Genomic DNA, 16,847 nt, shown 5'->3' with positions numbered 1-16,847 from the left:
CTTTTAAGCAAGGCTAGCGCATTATTTCATAGTTCTGAAAGAATATGAGTGTGTCAGCAACCTGGGTGGAAAATTAGACAAGAAAACATAAGGAGGTGTAAAAGCAAGTTTTATGATTAGAACCTAAAAGCAAAACCCCCTGCACTCAACTATGCATAAGGGTTAGGTCAGATGGGGCAGATAAGAGACAAACCCATGCATAGCCTCACAGACAAACTCAGGCCACCATCTATGCACATACACAGACCCCCTCCCACCTCCACACACACAATCTGCCTGAGGCAGATGGTTTTGAGAGAGCCAGAACATTTTACCTTTTCTTTCTGGCTTCCCTTGTGAGGTCGTGGAATGACCAAACACCTCATCTGTTGCCCTGCCTGCTGCAGGCAAGTCCGAGGCTCCCTGGAGGGACAAAGTCTGTGACAGTCCCTCTGCCTGTGTGTCCCTCATCCCAGCGAGCACTGGCCTTGCTGGAATCTGCCATAACAGAACCCAGACGTGGATGAAAGGCTGAGCGTGAGCTGAAGGGCAGTCCATAGTCTCAGAGGCTTTGGAGTGGCTATTCTTGATTCTCAAGGAGCAGCTGACCATGGTCCATGGCAGGAAAGGAGGATAGAGGAGAGGCAGCCCTGGCCTTAGGAAGCATCGTGGCTGGGGCTGCTACTGGTGAGGTGGCTACGTCATCGGCGAGGAGCTCACTAGATCCTGAGGGAGGTTTTCCCGGGCCTCCTGCATGCGCCGCCGGGCTCGATGGAAGGCCTCTGAAAAGGCAGCAAATGAGAAGGGGTTAGCCTGCCTGGCCAGGGAAGAACAGGTTTGTGCCAGCAGTCGGCATAAGGGAAAAACCTACCCAGCACATTAAAAATGGTGTTTTCCTGGCCGAATCCTCCCATGCGGTCTAACACATTCTGCATTGTCTTCCAACTGATGCCGGAGTCCAAAAAGGCCCTGTTGGGAAGCAGCAAGAATGGTCAGGAGAGTCCGGACCCTCTATGCAAGTGAGCACCAAGCCATCTAGGCCAAGGCCACTTACCTGGACTGCTGGAGGCAGTGAAAGCGGAAGGTGACGCTGCCTGTTGTCTCCGTGCGGAACCCAAAGCGGCTCAGACGGTCCCCCTAAGGAAAAGGTGCAGAAGAGCATCAGTGAGCTCAGCTACCCTAAATTACCTCTAGCAGCAGCCATCCCCGCCACTGTTCAGCTATCGGTGTGCTCTGAATTCCACGTTTAGGAATAGCTCCGATTTCACGGAAGAACAAGGTGTCTAAAACAGATGGCTGGCTTCCTGTAAATACTCCCTTTTCCTGTCTTAGACCAGCAGCCTCTAGGGAGGAGGGAGGTTTTCTGAGGTTGGCAGCACTTACAGCTTATTTTAGAATGTAGCTGTGGCCTCCTACGGCACCAGAGACAACCTTGGCTATGGGAAGGAAGAGGATCATCCCTGATGCCAGAGCCATGGTCAACTGAATGTGGGACTTGTCCCAAATTTCATTTCACACAGGACACCAGCTCGGAAGTGAAGGGTTCATTTCCTTGGACCTAGCTAGGGAAAACCTCACCTTGAAGGTCCCTGGTATTCGCACATATGACAGGTCTTCCAATTCCAGGGAGCCCCCGATGAAAAACCTCCTCAGTTCTGCCAGAGTCCCTAACTCCACCGGCCTCCACGTTGAGGTTTTCACAGTGTGAGACCCTGTTTTACCAAAAGTACAGTCAGCATCTAACCAGAACACTGAATCAAAGAGAGCAGCTCCGAGATAGGCCTCACCACCAGTGAGGCTGTGACAGAAGCCTGTCAATGACCAGTAATGACCTGGCTTTTAGTGAAGCTTCAAAATAAGAGCCACCTCTGCTCTCAAGGCCCTAAAACCAAGGGAGTTTAGAAGAGACACTAAAGAGTCCCAAGGATGTCCCAAGTAAGCACTATATCCAGTGGTCCTTAATGGAGAAGGAAAATACACTTAGAACTTCGGAGAAACATGAAATGCTTAGAATTCAAATGTCTTCCAAGTCCTAATTACAGCCCCTTGACCCCAAGAAACAAAATCACTCTTTGGCAAACCTCCCGTTCTGTGACCTGCTTCCTGAGGACTTAGTGCATTTCTACAATAGGAAGGGGAAGGGATGGGTGCACTTACCTGGTACTGAGGGCAACACTATGGACCCATAGCCCTCCACTCGGTATCTCTGCCAGAAATCTAGTGAGATGACCTCCAAGTACAGCACAGGCCACTGAGGGAGGTCCTCTGAGGGTACACAAGAAAACAAGAGTGGGACCGAGTTACTGCCCAGGACTGACCCTGGATCAGGAGATAAGGTTGTGTGGAACACTGGGAAGAGCATGGGAGCTGGAGTCAGAGGATTACAATTTAAACCCTGACATTGGTATTTGCAACTTGTGTGAGACACTGGACAAATCATTTCCCTTCTTGGGGCTTCAGTTTTTTCATCTGAAAATAAAGGGCTGATTACCATGGGGGCCCCTTCCAGCTCTAAATGACCAACTTACCAGGAACATTTTTGTCATGGAAGAATGACGCCTCAAACGTGAAAGGGTAAGAGAAATAGGCCACTTCATCCTGGAGGAGGGACAGAAGGATCATCAGAAAGTCTCAGAGCAGAAAAAGCAGCCTCCATGGGAACTTCTCCACTAGAAGCATCTAGAGAGTCCCTTTCATAAGACTGTCGGAGCTCTGGGAGTGCGGCCCAGGGGCCCAGACACAGATACAGAGCAGAAAAGCCTCCCCAGTGCCAAAGCAGGAGTGCCCACCCCATAGCTGGTGCTCAACATATACTTGTTGGTCAGTCGCCTGACTCTTCTAGGAGCAGAGATGATTTCTCCGTGCCAGAGAAACTCGCTCGGGGCTCTGAAGGGGAGCCCATGACTTGGCTCTGGACACGTCCCTTATAGCATGTATGTGTCTGCCTGATGAAGGAAGGGCTTCAACTGCAATGCAGATCTGCAGCTCTGTTCCCCAGACCTTCCCTTCTCTTTCTTCTTACCATTCCTACGGACTTGGTAACACAAGTCTGTGTCACTCCCATGAGCTGGTGATATGATGGACTTGTCCAGTCTAGGAGCCAAAGACCGGAGAAGAGTTAGTTCACTGGCACCTTTGGAGGTTGGATTCAGGTGGCCTAGGGCAAGACAAAGCACCTAGAAGATCCTGACACCTTTCAGCAAAGCCTTGGATAAAGCCAAGGGGCATGGCCGGGTACCAGCTCAGTTTACCTACTATGTTCTGGGCATGGTGCCAGGTACAGGGATGATGATGAGGAGGACGATAGCAACTAGCACTTACATAGTACCTTAAGGTTTGTAAAGCACTTTTCCAATGTTATTGCATTTGGTCCTCACAATAACCTGGGAGGTAGGTGCTATGATTATCCCATTTTACAGCTGAGGAAACTGAGGCACAGAAAGAGTAAATGACTTGCTCAGGGTCACATGGCTAGTAGGTGTCTGAGTCTGGATCTTCATGAACTCTGGACTTCTTGGTTCCAAGTCCGACATTCTATTCACTGTACCCCCTAGCTGCCTAAGGATAAGGTCTTATCCTCAATAAATTTGAGTAGACCATAATTTCTGGCAAAGTCCCTGCTCAGATCTGTGTTAAACAGGCACTATGAGAAAAGGGAAGATGACATCCTACCTGGCCCTTGGAAATGACAGTTCTGTTAGATACTCCATCTGCCTCAAGCCACTGACCCCCGGGGACAGTGGGCTCAACAGTGGGCTCCCCCAGAACCTCTCACCACAGCGAAGGACAAACTGAGGGGAGAGTACACACTAGCACCTACCTGGCCTGTTTTTTTCAATTTCAATGGAAACAGACGTTGTGGCATTACTTACAATCAGGCAACTCCACAAAGAAGTGCACATAGAGATTGTCATATTCATAGCCTTGGGCTGAAACTAAAAAGAAAGGCCACAGTGAGAATGGGCCTCTGCAAATTCTTTCAGCAGGTGACACCCCCACCCAACAGGCTCACCAGCAGTCTGCAATATGGCCCTTCAAGGGCCTATTCTCCAGCAACCCTTGAGGTTAAGCAAAGATGCCCAACAATTTAGGCCAGGGAGAGCATACTCCAGAACTGGAGCACCACTGACCATCAAAACAAGTGCTTCTGACTTCTGAGGGCTTAGTGGATGGCCCCTTTTAGAGGATGATGGCTCATATATCATGTCAAGTGCTGCCTAAGGGATCTGCCTAAGCATGTAGCAACACTATAGCAATCACAGATGATTCATGTAGTGTTTTTTGGTTTTCTTTTGGTTTTGTTTTTGCGGGGCAATGGGGGTTAAGTGACTTGCTCAAGGTCACACAGCTAGTAAGTGTCAAGTGTCTGAGGCTGGATTTGAACTGAGGAACTCCTGAATGCAGGGCCAGTGCTTTATCCACTGCGCCACCTAGCCGCCCCCTCATGTAGTGTTTTAAGACTTGGGAAACCTTAATGCAGAGTATCCTCACAAAAACAATATGCGTTAAATGCCACAGGTGTCACTGTCCCCACTGTAGAGATAAGGCACAGAGGACACAATGACCTCCTCCCATGGTCACAGAACTACCAAGTGATGGGGTTGAGGGTCAAACCCAGGGCTCTCTGGCTCCACATCCAGCAGCCTCTCTACTACATACTAGCAGGACACTTACCTACCTCCCCATTCACAAAGAGCCGAAGGGAGCCAGGAACCGCCTAAGGCAGAAAAAGTGGAGAGGAGATTAGGAGGTCCTAGAAGATGCTGTCCAACATAAATACAAACCATTTAGGCAAAAGGGACTTAGAGCTACTACCTGATCCCAGGTGTCAGGACCTTGGGGGGGTGGGGAGGGGGTTGACTACTACCTCCCACTAATGTACTGTTCTTTTATCTCTTTGTTTTGTTTTGGTTTGGTTTTTGCGGGGCAATGGCAATCAAGTGACTTGCCCAGGGTCACACAGCTAATAAGTGTCAAGTGTCTGAGGCCAGATTTGAACTCAGGTACTCCTGAATCCAGGGCCGGGGCTTTATCCACTGTGCCACCTAGTTGCCCCTCTTTTATCTCTGAAAAGTAGAAAAAGAAAAAGCACAGAAAGCAAGTGAAAGAGATCAAAGTAATGTAGGAGACCAATTAAATCAAGTTGGGAACAGCAATAGCAGCTGCCCACTGAGTTGCAGTGGAGAACCAAGCACCCAAGCATCCTCTTTTGCTTAGACGGTGGAGGGCAGGAAACCAGTAATGGATCCCACCCACAGGAAAACCATTTGTTCCTGTATACTTAGATTTAGGATTCAGAACCAGAAAGGAATTTGGCAATTATGTAGTCCACCTACTTTAATTTTTGTTTTTTTGGTGAGGGAATTGGGGTTAAGTGATTTGCCCAGGGTCACACAGCTAGTAAGTGTCAAGTATCTGAGACCAAATTTGAACTCAGGTCCTCCTGAATCCAGGGCCGGTGCTCTATCCACTGCACCACCTAGCTACCCCCCACCTACTTTATTTTAAAGACACTTTTACTCACTCCCTATGTGTGCCTTTGGTCACTAGGGGCCTCAGTGAAGGAAACTGAGGCCCAGAGTAACCAAAGCCACAAAGATAGAGTGAGTAAAAGCAGTGGGATTTAATCCCAGATCTTTTGACTCAGAACTCAGTGCTCTTTCTACTATCCTGTGCAGCCAGACTTGGAAGCTGGGCTTCTGGGGAGAGGGTGGAAGGAGCCTAGTATAACCAACTTAACCTGTTTTCTGTTAAGAGTCAAGGAGCTATCGATGGATGGTGCTGACATCACTTCCCATTTCCTGGCACTTGAAAGGAAAATGCTCAGGAGGTGTGACAAATTACACTTGTTTAGCCACAGATGCCCTGTTCTGAATTTATGCAATTAATCATACTGCAGGGAAGCAAGGCTACTCACCATCTCAAAATCAGAACCCACAAGGCTGCTGAGGTATTCCTTGTGCCGGCCATAGAGCTGAGGAGACAACCCAAAAAAAGCAGCTTGTCCCCTTTCTTCCCTTTCTCCCTGTGTTTTAGTAAAGGGAGACCAGTCAGGGGGTGAGAAATGATGAAGGGGGAAGGCACGGAAGCCAGCCGGCCACGCAGCTGGTCCTGATTCTCTGGCTCAGTCCTACATTCAAACAAGCTGACAGAGAAGCTGCTGCCCCCATCCTCAGGAACAGTCTTAGCTCCCAATCTCTGAGGCCCACCCTGGAGAGTTGTGGGACAAAGGAGGCCTTACATCCTTGAACACACGCTGTTCCCGCTCTTCTTCCTCTCGCTGTGCAGGTAAGGACGCGTCGCTAATCGTGTACTTCCACAGCTCCTGCTTCTCCCCCTCCATTACAATTCTGCTCAGATCACAACCATGAACCCAAGTCAGAGCAAAGTCATTAACCCTGGGCAAAGCAGATGGGCCTCTAGGCTCTGGTCTAGTGTGTTTGCCTGGGGCAGATTTGGGGGGGGGGCGGAGCTGGGAGCAATAGGGGAAGTGGAAGGATGGCAAGTACTTAGTAGCTTAATTTACACGAGGTTGGCCATCAGGAAGTATATGACAGTTTAGGATGGGGTGGGAACAAGATCTGACCCTCAGCTTCATTTCATCCATTTCTTGAAATAAAACTGCTCCAAGAAAAGAGGTTCAGAAGGAGGACAGACAAGCAGAACAGTTTGTTTTCTATTACTGCGTTAGATATAACACACACTCAGAAAACTGTCAGAGAATTTCCCAGTCCCACATCCGACCTTTCTTTCTATATCGTCTGTTGAGACTTTATGGTCGGTAAATTAATAAAAGAGAAGGTTAAAAAACCCTGTTCGAGCTACTGCCCCAGGCAGGCTATGCCATTCAAAGCAGAGCCTCTAAAATGAACAATGGAAAGGAATCAGATTTTCTTAAAATCTTAGCTTCTGGCATCAAAAAAATTAAGTCAGGAAAAAAGGTCAGTCCACCGTGCTCTCCTCACCTGTAAGGCCCCTTGTTGTCTGTGAAATCTGGTTTTACTGTGATCACTCCATTGCTGTCCACTTTCAGAGTACAGAGGACTTGTTCATATTCCCTCTGACCAAGCCTACAGAGTAGGAAATTAGGACTCAAACATCAGCACCAAGGACAGAGGGGTAGGACATCAAAAGGCCAGGGGACAAGTGAGGGGAAGCTCCCTTTCTAATCTCACTCACAGTACAACTACCATTACAGTGCGTAGTCTTCCAAAACAAAACTGAGAGAGGCAAGGGTTCCTCCCACTCACCCTTACGGTGACAATGATCTTTTTTTCCCCATAGACAAATATTACAGATGAAGGAAAGAGGTCTCACTCACTTTCCATAGGGTCCCAGGTCTGCCATGATGTACATAGTCTGAAGCGGTGTGTTGATGACATGGTTGCTCCTAATGAATTCTTCTGATGGTTCCCAGGTGATAATTCGGGACTTGACTACACTACCTTCCCTGCAGGGAACATCATAGGAATACTGTCCTACCTATCCTCAGAGACTGCTTTGAGCAGAGACATGGGGCAAAATGAACACCAGAAGTACCAGAGAGTGGGAAAGGGGAACCTGCTACCCCGCAAAGCTATCTATTCCAATTTGGGACAACTCTACTTCTTTCTGCCACGAAGCCTAAGCCTGCATCTTTGCTACTTCTACGCTTGTGGGGCCAAACAGAATAAATCTCATCTTTCTTTCATGTGATACTTCCAATTACTTCAAAGACGGCTATCATGTCCCACTCTAAGTCGTTTCTTCTCTAAGTTAAATATTCCCTGTTCCTTTAACCAATTCCATAAGGAAATGACCTCCAGGCCCTTTGTTCCTTGTTCCTGTGTCTGACTTTTTGTGACCCCATTTGAGGTGTTCTTGGCAAAGATACTGGAATGGTCTGCCATTTCCTTCTCATTTTACAGATGAGGAAACGTAGGCCAACGGGGTCACATAGCTAGGAAGTGTCTGAATTCCTGGCTGCCCCATGGCTAAAGGAACACCTTCCTGAAATGTGGTACCCAGGAGTGAATATACTAGTCTAGATTTGGTCTACTCCGGGAAGCAGGATGATCACCTCCCTATTTCATTAGACCCATGAGGACAAAGGAGACCGCAGGGGGCAAAAAGCCCAGGCCAACCTCACCAAGTTAGCCCATGTCCCTCTGGCACCTGCTTGTACTCACAGCCCTCGTCGGTCCTGACGTCGACGCCTGACATTTGCCATCCGCTCTACCAGGAATGAGGGGACCTCAGTCTCTGAGTTGGTCATTTTCTGACAGTGCTGGGAAAAGAGGATAGCCATAAGTCACCCATCTACTCATGATACCCTGAGGCTAAGCAACAGAGGGAATACTCTTGCTTTCTGTTCCCAATCCCAGGATCTAGGCCTAGTAAGGCTACCTTGTCCTTCATTTCTCAGAGGACTGTGACAGATGTCATGACTTGCAGTGAATTGGATTTAAGTGAGGGAGGGCTGTGCAAGGTCACTAACTTTACTCTCTCTTCCAGAGCCATCTGGGTCCAGTAGCAAGAAATATATCAGGAGGACTGGAGGTGGCCCTGGATGTTTGAGGCATTTGGGGTTAAGTGACTTGTCCAGGGTCACACAGCTAGTAAGTATATGAAGGAATATTTGAACTTAAGTCTTCCCAACATCAGGGCCAGTGCTCTATCCAATGAGCCACCTAGCTGCCCCACACAATTACCTGGTAATGAGGAAAGACACCACATAGGTGATCCACAAATGATCTCCCCTAGGCTTTATTTTGCATCATAATGTAGGTAACACAGCAGCCTTCTTAACTAAGCTTGGATTATGCTAATATTATAATCAGTTTGCATTCCCTGAGCACATGCCAAGCAAAGGCAGAGTGAGGTTACCCAGTAAAGTGCTATTTCAATAGGGAGTGGGGAAAGCCATCTTAGGATATAATAATACATTGTTAGATAAATAAATAGTAAATTGAGCATTGACCATATTTTAATTAGATTTTCATGAAAAAAATACCCAGGACCCAAACCAGAAAGTTCATGCCCTGTTTCATCGCTATCCTGAAAGCATCTGATTCAACACCTACTGTGTACAGAGCAACACACCCAACATTCCAAAGCAGTATGGCTGACTAGAAAGAGCTGTGGGTTTGGGTCAGACTTGAAAAAAGTCACTTAATCTCACTGAGCCTCGATTTCCTCTCTTGTAACATAAGAATAACTCCCTGCCTCCCTGGGTGAGAAAAAGGCTTTGTGAATTAAGAACAACATAATTGGGGGCAGCTAGGTGGTACAGTGGATAAAGCACTGGCCTTGGATTCAGGAGGACCTGAGTTCAAATCCAGCCTCGGACACTTGACACTTGCTAGCTGTGTGACCCTGGGCAAGTCACTTGACCCTCATTGCCCTACCAAAAAAAAAAAAAAGAATAACATAATTATTATTCAAGATAATAAAAGAAAAAGCAAAAGATGTGTTCCCTGTGCTGGAGTTCACAGTCTCAATGTAGATAAAGTTGCGTGCATGTACACACAGATACATACACAATGAATGAAAGACATGTTAATGAGTACAGATCTACACAGTACAAACTCAGTGAACTGAGAGAATCTATGAACTGTGGGCTAGACAGAGCCTCATAGCTACTCTGGATTTCTCTCTTAAAATGACTAAACAGAATCTTGGTTTAACTTCTTTCTTTCTTTCTTTTTTTGGCTTAACTTCTGAGAGAGTTCCACATTCTACCATGGAGAAATCCTAGGAGACATTTCTCCCCTTTTGCAATCCACATGCCTATCCTGGTTCCCCCAAGCCCTCTAAACATGGGATCAGCATTAATAGAGAAGAGAAGCAGTAGCCACGGCCACTGCAAACTGGGATCACTTTACCCCAAGCTGGGGGCTAGCCCAGAGCAGGAGATGCCAGGCTCTAGTCAAGGAAATCCCCATGGCTAGAATAGGTGCCCATCACATCCCTACAGGTTTGGGATCTCCACATAGGCAGCTGGAAGGGGAGGCAAGTTCAGAGATAGCAAAATGAAGACTATACCTCCTCCAAGTTGGTGTAGCGATCAGAATCAGTGTAGGTGAAGATCCGGCGATTCTTCCTGCCCCCAGAAGCCTCCAGCTTCAAGATCTCCTGGCGATATTGGTGGTCCAGTGGGCTTTGACAGGCTGTCTCATTCTGGAACAGGTCCACCTCAAACTTCCAGCACAGGGGATAGAGAACAGATGTCCCTTGAGAAAGCCCTCAAATGAAGTTCATGTTGTTTCTTAACCAAATTGATCCCACAGAATTTTTTCTTCTTGGCACATTTATATAGTCAATTTTCAGTTATTCAGGCTCAAGAATATGAATATGACAGAAATAATGCTGGAAAAGCTGCTGAAACATAGGCACATTGGTACTCTGCAGGTGGAGCAACTGCGAATTGGTCCAGGCATGAAAGCAATTTAGATCTATGCTTACAAAGGTTACTAAGATACCTATAACTTTTGATGCAAAAGACCTGATGCTTGGTAAAAACTCCAGGGAAGACCAAGACAGGAAGGTCTTATTTATGCCAAGATATTTTAATAAAGCAGTACTTTTCAGGGGAGCGCAGAGATGGAAACAAAGTGGGTGAGGGAATGGCTAAACAAACTGAGCTACGTGAATGCAATGTAATGTGCAACATGAATGTTATTTTGACATATGAAGCAAAGAATATGGAAAATTCAGAAAAATAGGAGATTTACATGCAGAGTAAATTAAATTGAACCAAGAGAGTAATATATACAATGTCTACAATTATGTAAACAGAAATACCAAAAGTACACACTATATAATCACTACATAAACACTTATATGACTAAGCATGGCCACTGAGAAGAGTTGAAAATAAATAAATCTCCCTCCTTGTAGAGGTAGGTGACTATGGCTGTGAAATAGTGCATACACTGTCTTTTTCATTTTCTTTCTTTTTTTTTTTTTTCAGGGCAATGAGGGTTAAGTGACTTGCCCAGGGTCACACAGCTAGTAAGTGTCAAGTGTCTGAGACTGGATTTGAACTCAGGTCCTCCTGAATCCAGGGCTGGTGCTTTATCCACTGCGTCATCTAGCTGCCCCGTGCATACACTGTCAAACACGACTTATGTGTTGATCAGTTTTGCTGCAGTGCTTTTCTTTTCTTTCTTTTTCAATCTTTGTCACATTGGGGCACTCTGCTGGGAAAGGGAGGTGGATAAATTATATTTGGAAATAATGGGACTAAATTCCTGGATAAGGGAACTCCCTACATTAATGCTAGTCAGCACCTTCTCTGAACTAGTCTTTGACAGATGCCTAGAGCTCTGAGAGGTTGAGTGAGTTGCCCAGGGACACACAGCTAGGATTCGTCAGAGGTAGGACTTGAACCCAGGTCTTTCTGCCTCTGGGGCCAGCTCTCTATCCACTACACCATGCTGCCTCTTACTGGGAGATAAATGGGGTAAAAACAAAAGGCATCTATAAAACTTAGACATATTTTTGTTAAAAATAAAAAAGAACATAGGACAGGGCATAGATGAGTAAAATCTCAAATCATCCCCAAACTTCATTTGAGTGAAGACCTTTAAGCTTCTTCTTCTACCTGTTCTACCCCTGGAGTTGCTCATTAGAAGTAACAGGGAGGGGTGGGATCCAAGTTTCCCTCCTTTTCGCTCTCTCTCCTATGGGGAATGACTCAAAAGTGAACAGTGAGAAAGAAAAGGAAGAGGAGAAACAAGGATCCTTGTGTCATATGAGGGTAAGCTGAAGGAATTGGGACTAGCCTGAAGAAGAGAGGACTCAGGGCATTCTCAAGCATTTGAAGGTCTGTCCTGTGGAGAAAGGACCAGACTTGTTCTCACTGGGCAGAACCCGGAGCAGTGGGGGGAAGTTAGGACAAAGCATACTTGGACAGGATGTCAGGAAAAACTTCCTTTCAACGACAGCTGTCCCAAAGTGGAAGCAGCTGCCTAGGGAGGTCTCCAAGTAGAGGCTGGCCGACCACTTGTTGGTAGGTCATAGTGAGTATTCCCTTTGTGTATGGGCTGGACTAGAGGCCAATGAGGTGCCTGAGATTCAGTGACATTGTGTGGGGACTTGGAGCTGGCTCATCGAGTCACATAGTAGTTCACTCTGTGTGTATCTGTTGACACCCTCCCTTGATGCACCTCTCTAGACAGTCAGCAGTCAGGTCTGTGAAGAGGGAGAGGGGCAGGGGGAAATAGAAGCCAATGACTCACCTGACTAAATAATTTCTCCTGCCAACTAATCACCGCCTCTTCTTCATCCTCTTCATCTCTCCGGTGCCCACCTACAAGACAGCAGGAGTCAGCTGCCCCCTCCCTTCTACCTCTATATAGGGCAACAAAGCACTTGCTTTCATTCACCTGCCAAACATCATGAGATTCTCAACGGACCGACATTTACTATTACCCTTTCAGCAGAGGCCTCCCACATCCTTCTCCTCACTCCCCAAGTCTCAGTTCCAATTTGGCAGCAGGAGATAAACTTCAGTGATGTGTCACAACACCATCTTGGCCCTCCACTAACTGCACGTTTTTGATGGAGGAGAACCCTAGCCCCTTGAACTTACCAGATCATGCCTAAAGCTGAAGCACCTAGAGAAAAAACACAGTACCCACAGAAAGACGGGGCTGAAAGGGAGCTGAGGGAGGGCAAAGTGATTACTTCCAAGGAGAATCCAATCCAGTCTCCTCTCACCTTTTTCAAGGAGAAAAGTCTCCTCAAAGACAAATGCTCAATAATGTCCAAGTCACTTATAATCTGAGGGAGAAAGGTTAGGAGGAGAGATACAGTAAGGGAGACAAGAGAAGATGAAACTTAGAATCACACATTTAGAGCTGAAGAACCCTTTAGAGATCATCTAGTCGAGGGGTTCTTAACCTTTTCTGTGTCATGGACCCCTTGAGCAATCTAGTGAAATCTATGGCCCAATTAGAATATTTTTAAATGCCTCAAATAAAATACAAAGGATCACAAGGGAAACAAATTTAATTGAAGTAATTATCAAAACAGTTTTTTTTAAAGTTCATGGAGTTCAGGTTTAAAATCCCTAATCTAGCCCGATCCCTTCATGTAACAGATAAGGAAACTAAAGGCCAAGAGAGGGAAAGATACTTGACTAAGGCCAGGTAGTAAATAGTGTCCCAGGCACAGGAGTTAGGACCTCTAAATGCAATGTTCTTTCCACTTTACCATTTGTTCTTCCTCCTCCCCTGGGGGATTTTTACAAGAAAAATAAGAAAGGAAGGGTCTAGTTCCTTCTGCATCCCTTAGCCAATGAAAATTTCAGGCCTATACCTGACACAAAAGGGTGAATTATATAAGCAGCCCCCAACTGCCAAAAATTTAGAAGTCAATATTTAGAAATAGGAACTCACTTTCCTATAGAAAAGTTAAAAGTGGCAGTTATGATTCTCTTCATGCCACAAAATCCATTTAACCAATAATATAACCACACTTAACCATCATTCTATACAGTTTCCATGGGAAAATTTATCATAAGTTCCAACTTGAGACAAAAAGAAACAACCTCCATTTCCAGCATGGTGCCTTTCCTAAGTCCCCAAAAACCCTGCTGCAGAGTAAGCATGTTGAAGTTGTATGGTAAGGTTCAAAGGACCAGAGATTCAGAACTAGAAGGGACAATGAGAAAACTGAGGCCTAGAGAGGATAAATGATTGGATCAAGTTCACAGAGTCAATAAGGAGCAGAGCCATGATTTAAATCCAACTTCTCTGACTTTGGAGCATACTTTCCAAGGTTTTTGAACCCTGAAATTTACCCAAAGTCACATACGTGAGAAAGCGTAAGAATTTCTTACTTTTGTATAACAAATACATTATTTCATTTGGTTCTAACTGCTCTATAAGGCAGATATTTTACAGAAAAGAAGACTGATTCTCAGAAATGGGCAACACATCATTATAGAATAGGGACCAGAAAGGGTAGAACTGTGTGGTGGCATGTATTCTGATAGTCAAGTTCTAGAGCTGTGATGTGTAAGATCCTCTGGTGTTCAAATCTCTTTATAACTCACCCCCCTCTCCCATCTTTCCCATCATCTCACACCTCACATCTCAACCTCCTCTCTCCCTAGAGACTCTTCAATCCAGTAACACTGGCCTCCTTGCAGTTCCTCTAACAAGATACTCCACCTCCTAACTCTAGGCATAGTCACTGCCTGAATTCTCTGCCTCCTCATCTCTGTCTCCTGGCTTCATTCAAGTCTCCACAAAAATCCCACCTCCTACAGGAAGCCTTTCCCAAGCCCCCTTAATTCTAGTGCCCTCCCCCTGTTGATTATCTCCAACTTATCCTGTTTGTATGAAGTTGTTTGCATGTTGTCTTCCATTAGACTGTGAGCTCCTTGACAGCAGGGGCTATCTTTTGCTTTTCTTTGGATCCCCCACGTTTAGCACAATGCCTGGCACAGAGTAGCTGATGCTTAATAAATGTTTACTGACTGACTGACTGAGTCATGGTGTAAGTGGCTAAGCCACAACTAGACTCATTCAAAACTCTTTTGGAAAACAATGTACTTCCCCTCTCCTCTCCCCGCTCAAACCCTTTTTGAGGAAGCTGAGCAGGTCAACCTCCTCAAAGGTATAAAGTCCCCAGGAGTCCAGGACAAGAGCAGAGAATACAAGAAATCAGGTCACTACTGCTTCCTGGGAGACAGGAGGAAGGTGAACAGGGATGGTTACCTTCAGACCTCAAACACTACTTATTCCCAGCACCCTCCCCAAATCCCCAACCAATTAAATAATATTAATACATACTGGCTGATGTTTGTGGGTCAAAGGTGGCCAAGTCAATAAGGTCATTTGACAGTAGGGAAGCAGACTGGCTGAGGAGGAGGCTGCTTGAGGTGATTCTCTGGAGATGAACTCTGATAGAGAGAGAGAAAAGGGAAAAAAAACCTAGTCCAGACAACACAGTGATGGGGTGGCCATATCACAGAGTGGGAAGAGAGTATCAGAAATGGGAGTGAGCAGTTAGGGAAGGCAAGGCTTTGCAGGAATGTGTATGTGGGGGGAGAGAACAGGAGGAGTTCAAGCAAAGTCTGTGATTGAGGGGAAGTGGGTAACAGCATACTCAGGAATTGTGGTAGAAACAGACAGGCCTGAGGGAAGTTATGTCTGTGAGAGGACAGTGTGCTTGTGCTAAGGTAAGAAGGAGAATGACTCAGGTCTCAGAGAAGGAATGCCTTTATGTTGGGCCCCAAAGAACATGAGATGGGAACCTTGTAACTATAGAAGGTTAGAACTGGAAGAGGGGGCTTAGAAATCCAGACCAACCATCTCATCTCACAAAGAAAACAGATGCCCAAAGGAGCAGAATGCTTTAAGTTCCTACAGCAGAACTCCATTAGAGCCTAGGGCTCCAGACTGCAGAACGTTCCAGTGCAGCTCACTAATTCCACAGAGACAAATTCTAAACTCTGCCTGACTTCTGGGGCCTTTGGGTTGCTCCTATCCCCCAGGCCTGCCCCCCACCCCCAAATAAAGGAGATGGACTTTATTTTAGGGCTTAAAGCTGGAAGGAATCTTACATTCAATTCAATAAGCACTTTATCAAATGCTCCTTTGTACCAGGTGCAAGATGCTAAGAAGACAAACTGAAAATAGGCCTTGTTCTCCAAGGGCTTCCCTAAAGATCCTCTGTACCAACCTCCTTGTTTCACTAATGTACAATGATTAAGACCAGGGTCAGACTGGGAGACTCCATTCAGTCTTACCTAAGTTCAAATCCAGCCTCAGAAACTCGCTGGCCGTTTGACCTTGGGCAAGTCACTTAAAAAAAAAAATTATAAAAAACCAAAACACCTCTACCTCGGTTTCCCCATTTGTAAAATAGGGATAACAGTACCTACCTCCCAGGGTTGTTTTGAGGATCAAATAAAATAAAACTTGTCAAATGCTTAGCACGGTACCTGGCACATAGTAAGTGCTACTATATAAATGTTAGCAATTATTATCATTTTGATTGTTGATGATAATGATGATGATGGCTTGTAAATTACTAGGCGCAGTTCCTGGACTCAAAGAGTTTGAGCTAAGGACACTGAGGCTGAAGGACAAGTTACTTGCCCAAAGACACACAGGTAGAGAGCACAGGGCTCGAACCCTGAGCTTGATGCCGCGCGCCTTCTACTCCCCCTACGTGGCCCATCTCTGAGGCTCCAGGGATGCTACGGAAATGGGGGCGGGGGAAGGACCGGGAGAGGGTAGGCCGCCCTTGAGGCACATATTAAGCGGAGGCGAAGGCGAGGGGAGGGAGAGGGGCAGGGCTGGTCGGGGACGAGGGGAAGCCGGTACCGGAGCCGAAAGTTGCGCACGGGGTCCCGGGAACGATACACGGCCTCCCCAGTGTCAGTACTCCAACCCGGATCCGCCATGGCCACCGTTTTGTTGCGCCTGCGTGGGGAAAACGAGCGACGGCGCGCCCTCAGTTCCCCTGGCAACGGGGCACGCCGGGAAGGGCCCGGGGCGGGGCGGGGCGGGGCGATGGCGTAATCCTAGCGCTGGGAGGACTTTCTGACTCTATGCGAAGAATGGCTTACGAGGCAAGCTCCTGCTTACAGAGGAGCACCCCTGAATGGCCAGGCCCCTCTCCAACTGGGGATTGCTATCTAGAATCTAGAGAAGGGTTGTCTGTAAGACTCTTGATAGATGTCAAGGGACCCAGATTTGTTTTCACTAACCTCAAAAGGAAATTTAGCGATTCATGACGTTGGGAAGGGGTTTTTAGGGTTATCAGGCTTCACAAGGCTATTCGAGGGGTCCAAGACACAAAAAGAGTTAAGCATCCCTTAGCTAGAGCCTGTGATCCACCCGCATCATCTTACAGAACAGGAAATTGAT

At 46.6% G+C, this 16,847-nt stretch overlaps 1 protein-coding gene across 1 annotated transcript; it reads right to left on the bottom strand.

The window, feature by feature from the left end:
• Positions 1–92: 92 nt before the first annotated feature.
• MKS1 (MKS transition zone complex subunit 1) lies at positions 93–16,434 on the bottom strand. Its single transcript, XM_043962976.1, has 18 exons — positions 16,302–16,434; positions 14,763–14,872; positions 12,201–12,271; positions 10,003–10,158; positions 8,148–8,245; positions 7,301–7,429; positions 6,945–7,049; positions 6,221–6,329; positions 5,897–5,953; positions 4,654–4,696; positions 3,852–3,914; positions 3,002–3,072; positions 2,508–2,577; positions 2,137–2,244; positions 1,558–1,691; positions 1,034–1,116; positions 851–948; positions 93–761 (listed from the first exon to the last, which is right to left on the bottom strand). Exons 1-18 carry the CDS (start codon positions 16,379–16,381, stop codon positions 676–678), a joined length of 1,671 nt encoding a protein of 556 aa, XP_043818911.1. The 5' UTR covers positions 16,382–16,434; the 3' UTR covers positions 93–675.
• Positions 16,435–16,847: the final 413 nt, after the last annotated feature.

The sequence above is a fragment of the Dromiciops gliroides genome, chromosome 4 (assembly GCF_019393635.1).
Source record: "Dromiciops gliroides isolate mDroGli1 chromosome 4, mDroGli1.pri, whole genome shotgun sequence".
In the NCBI taxonomy this organism is placed as follows: Eukaryota; Metazoa; Chordata; class Mammalia; order Microbiotheria; family Microbiotheriidae; genus Dromiciops; species Dromiciops gliroides.
Note: the sequence above shows the minus strand (reverse complement) of the source record. Positions and strands in the feature narration are given on the sequence as shown.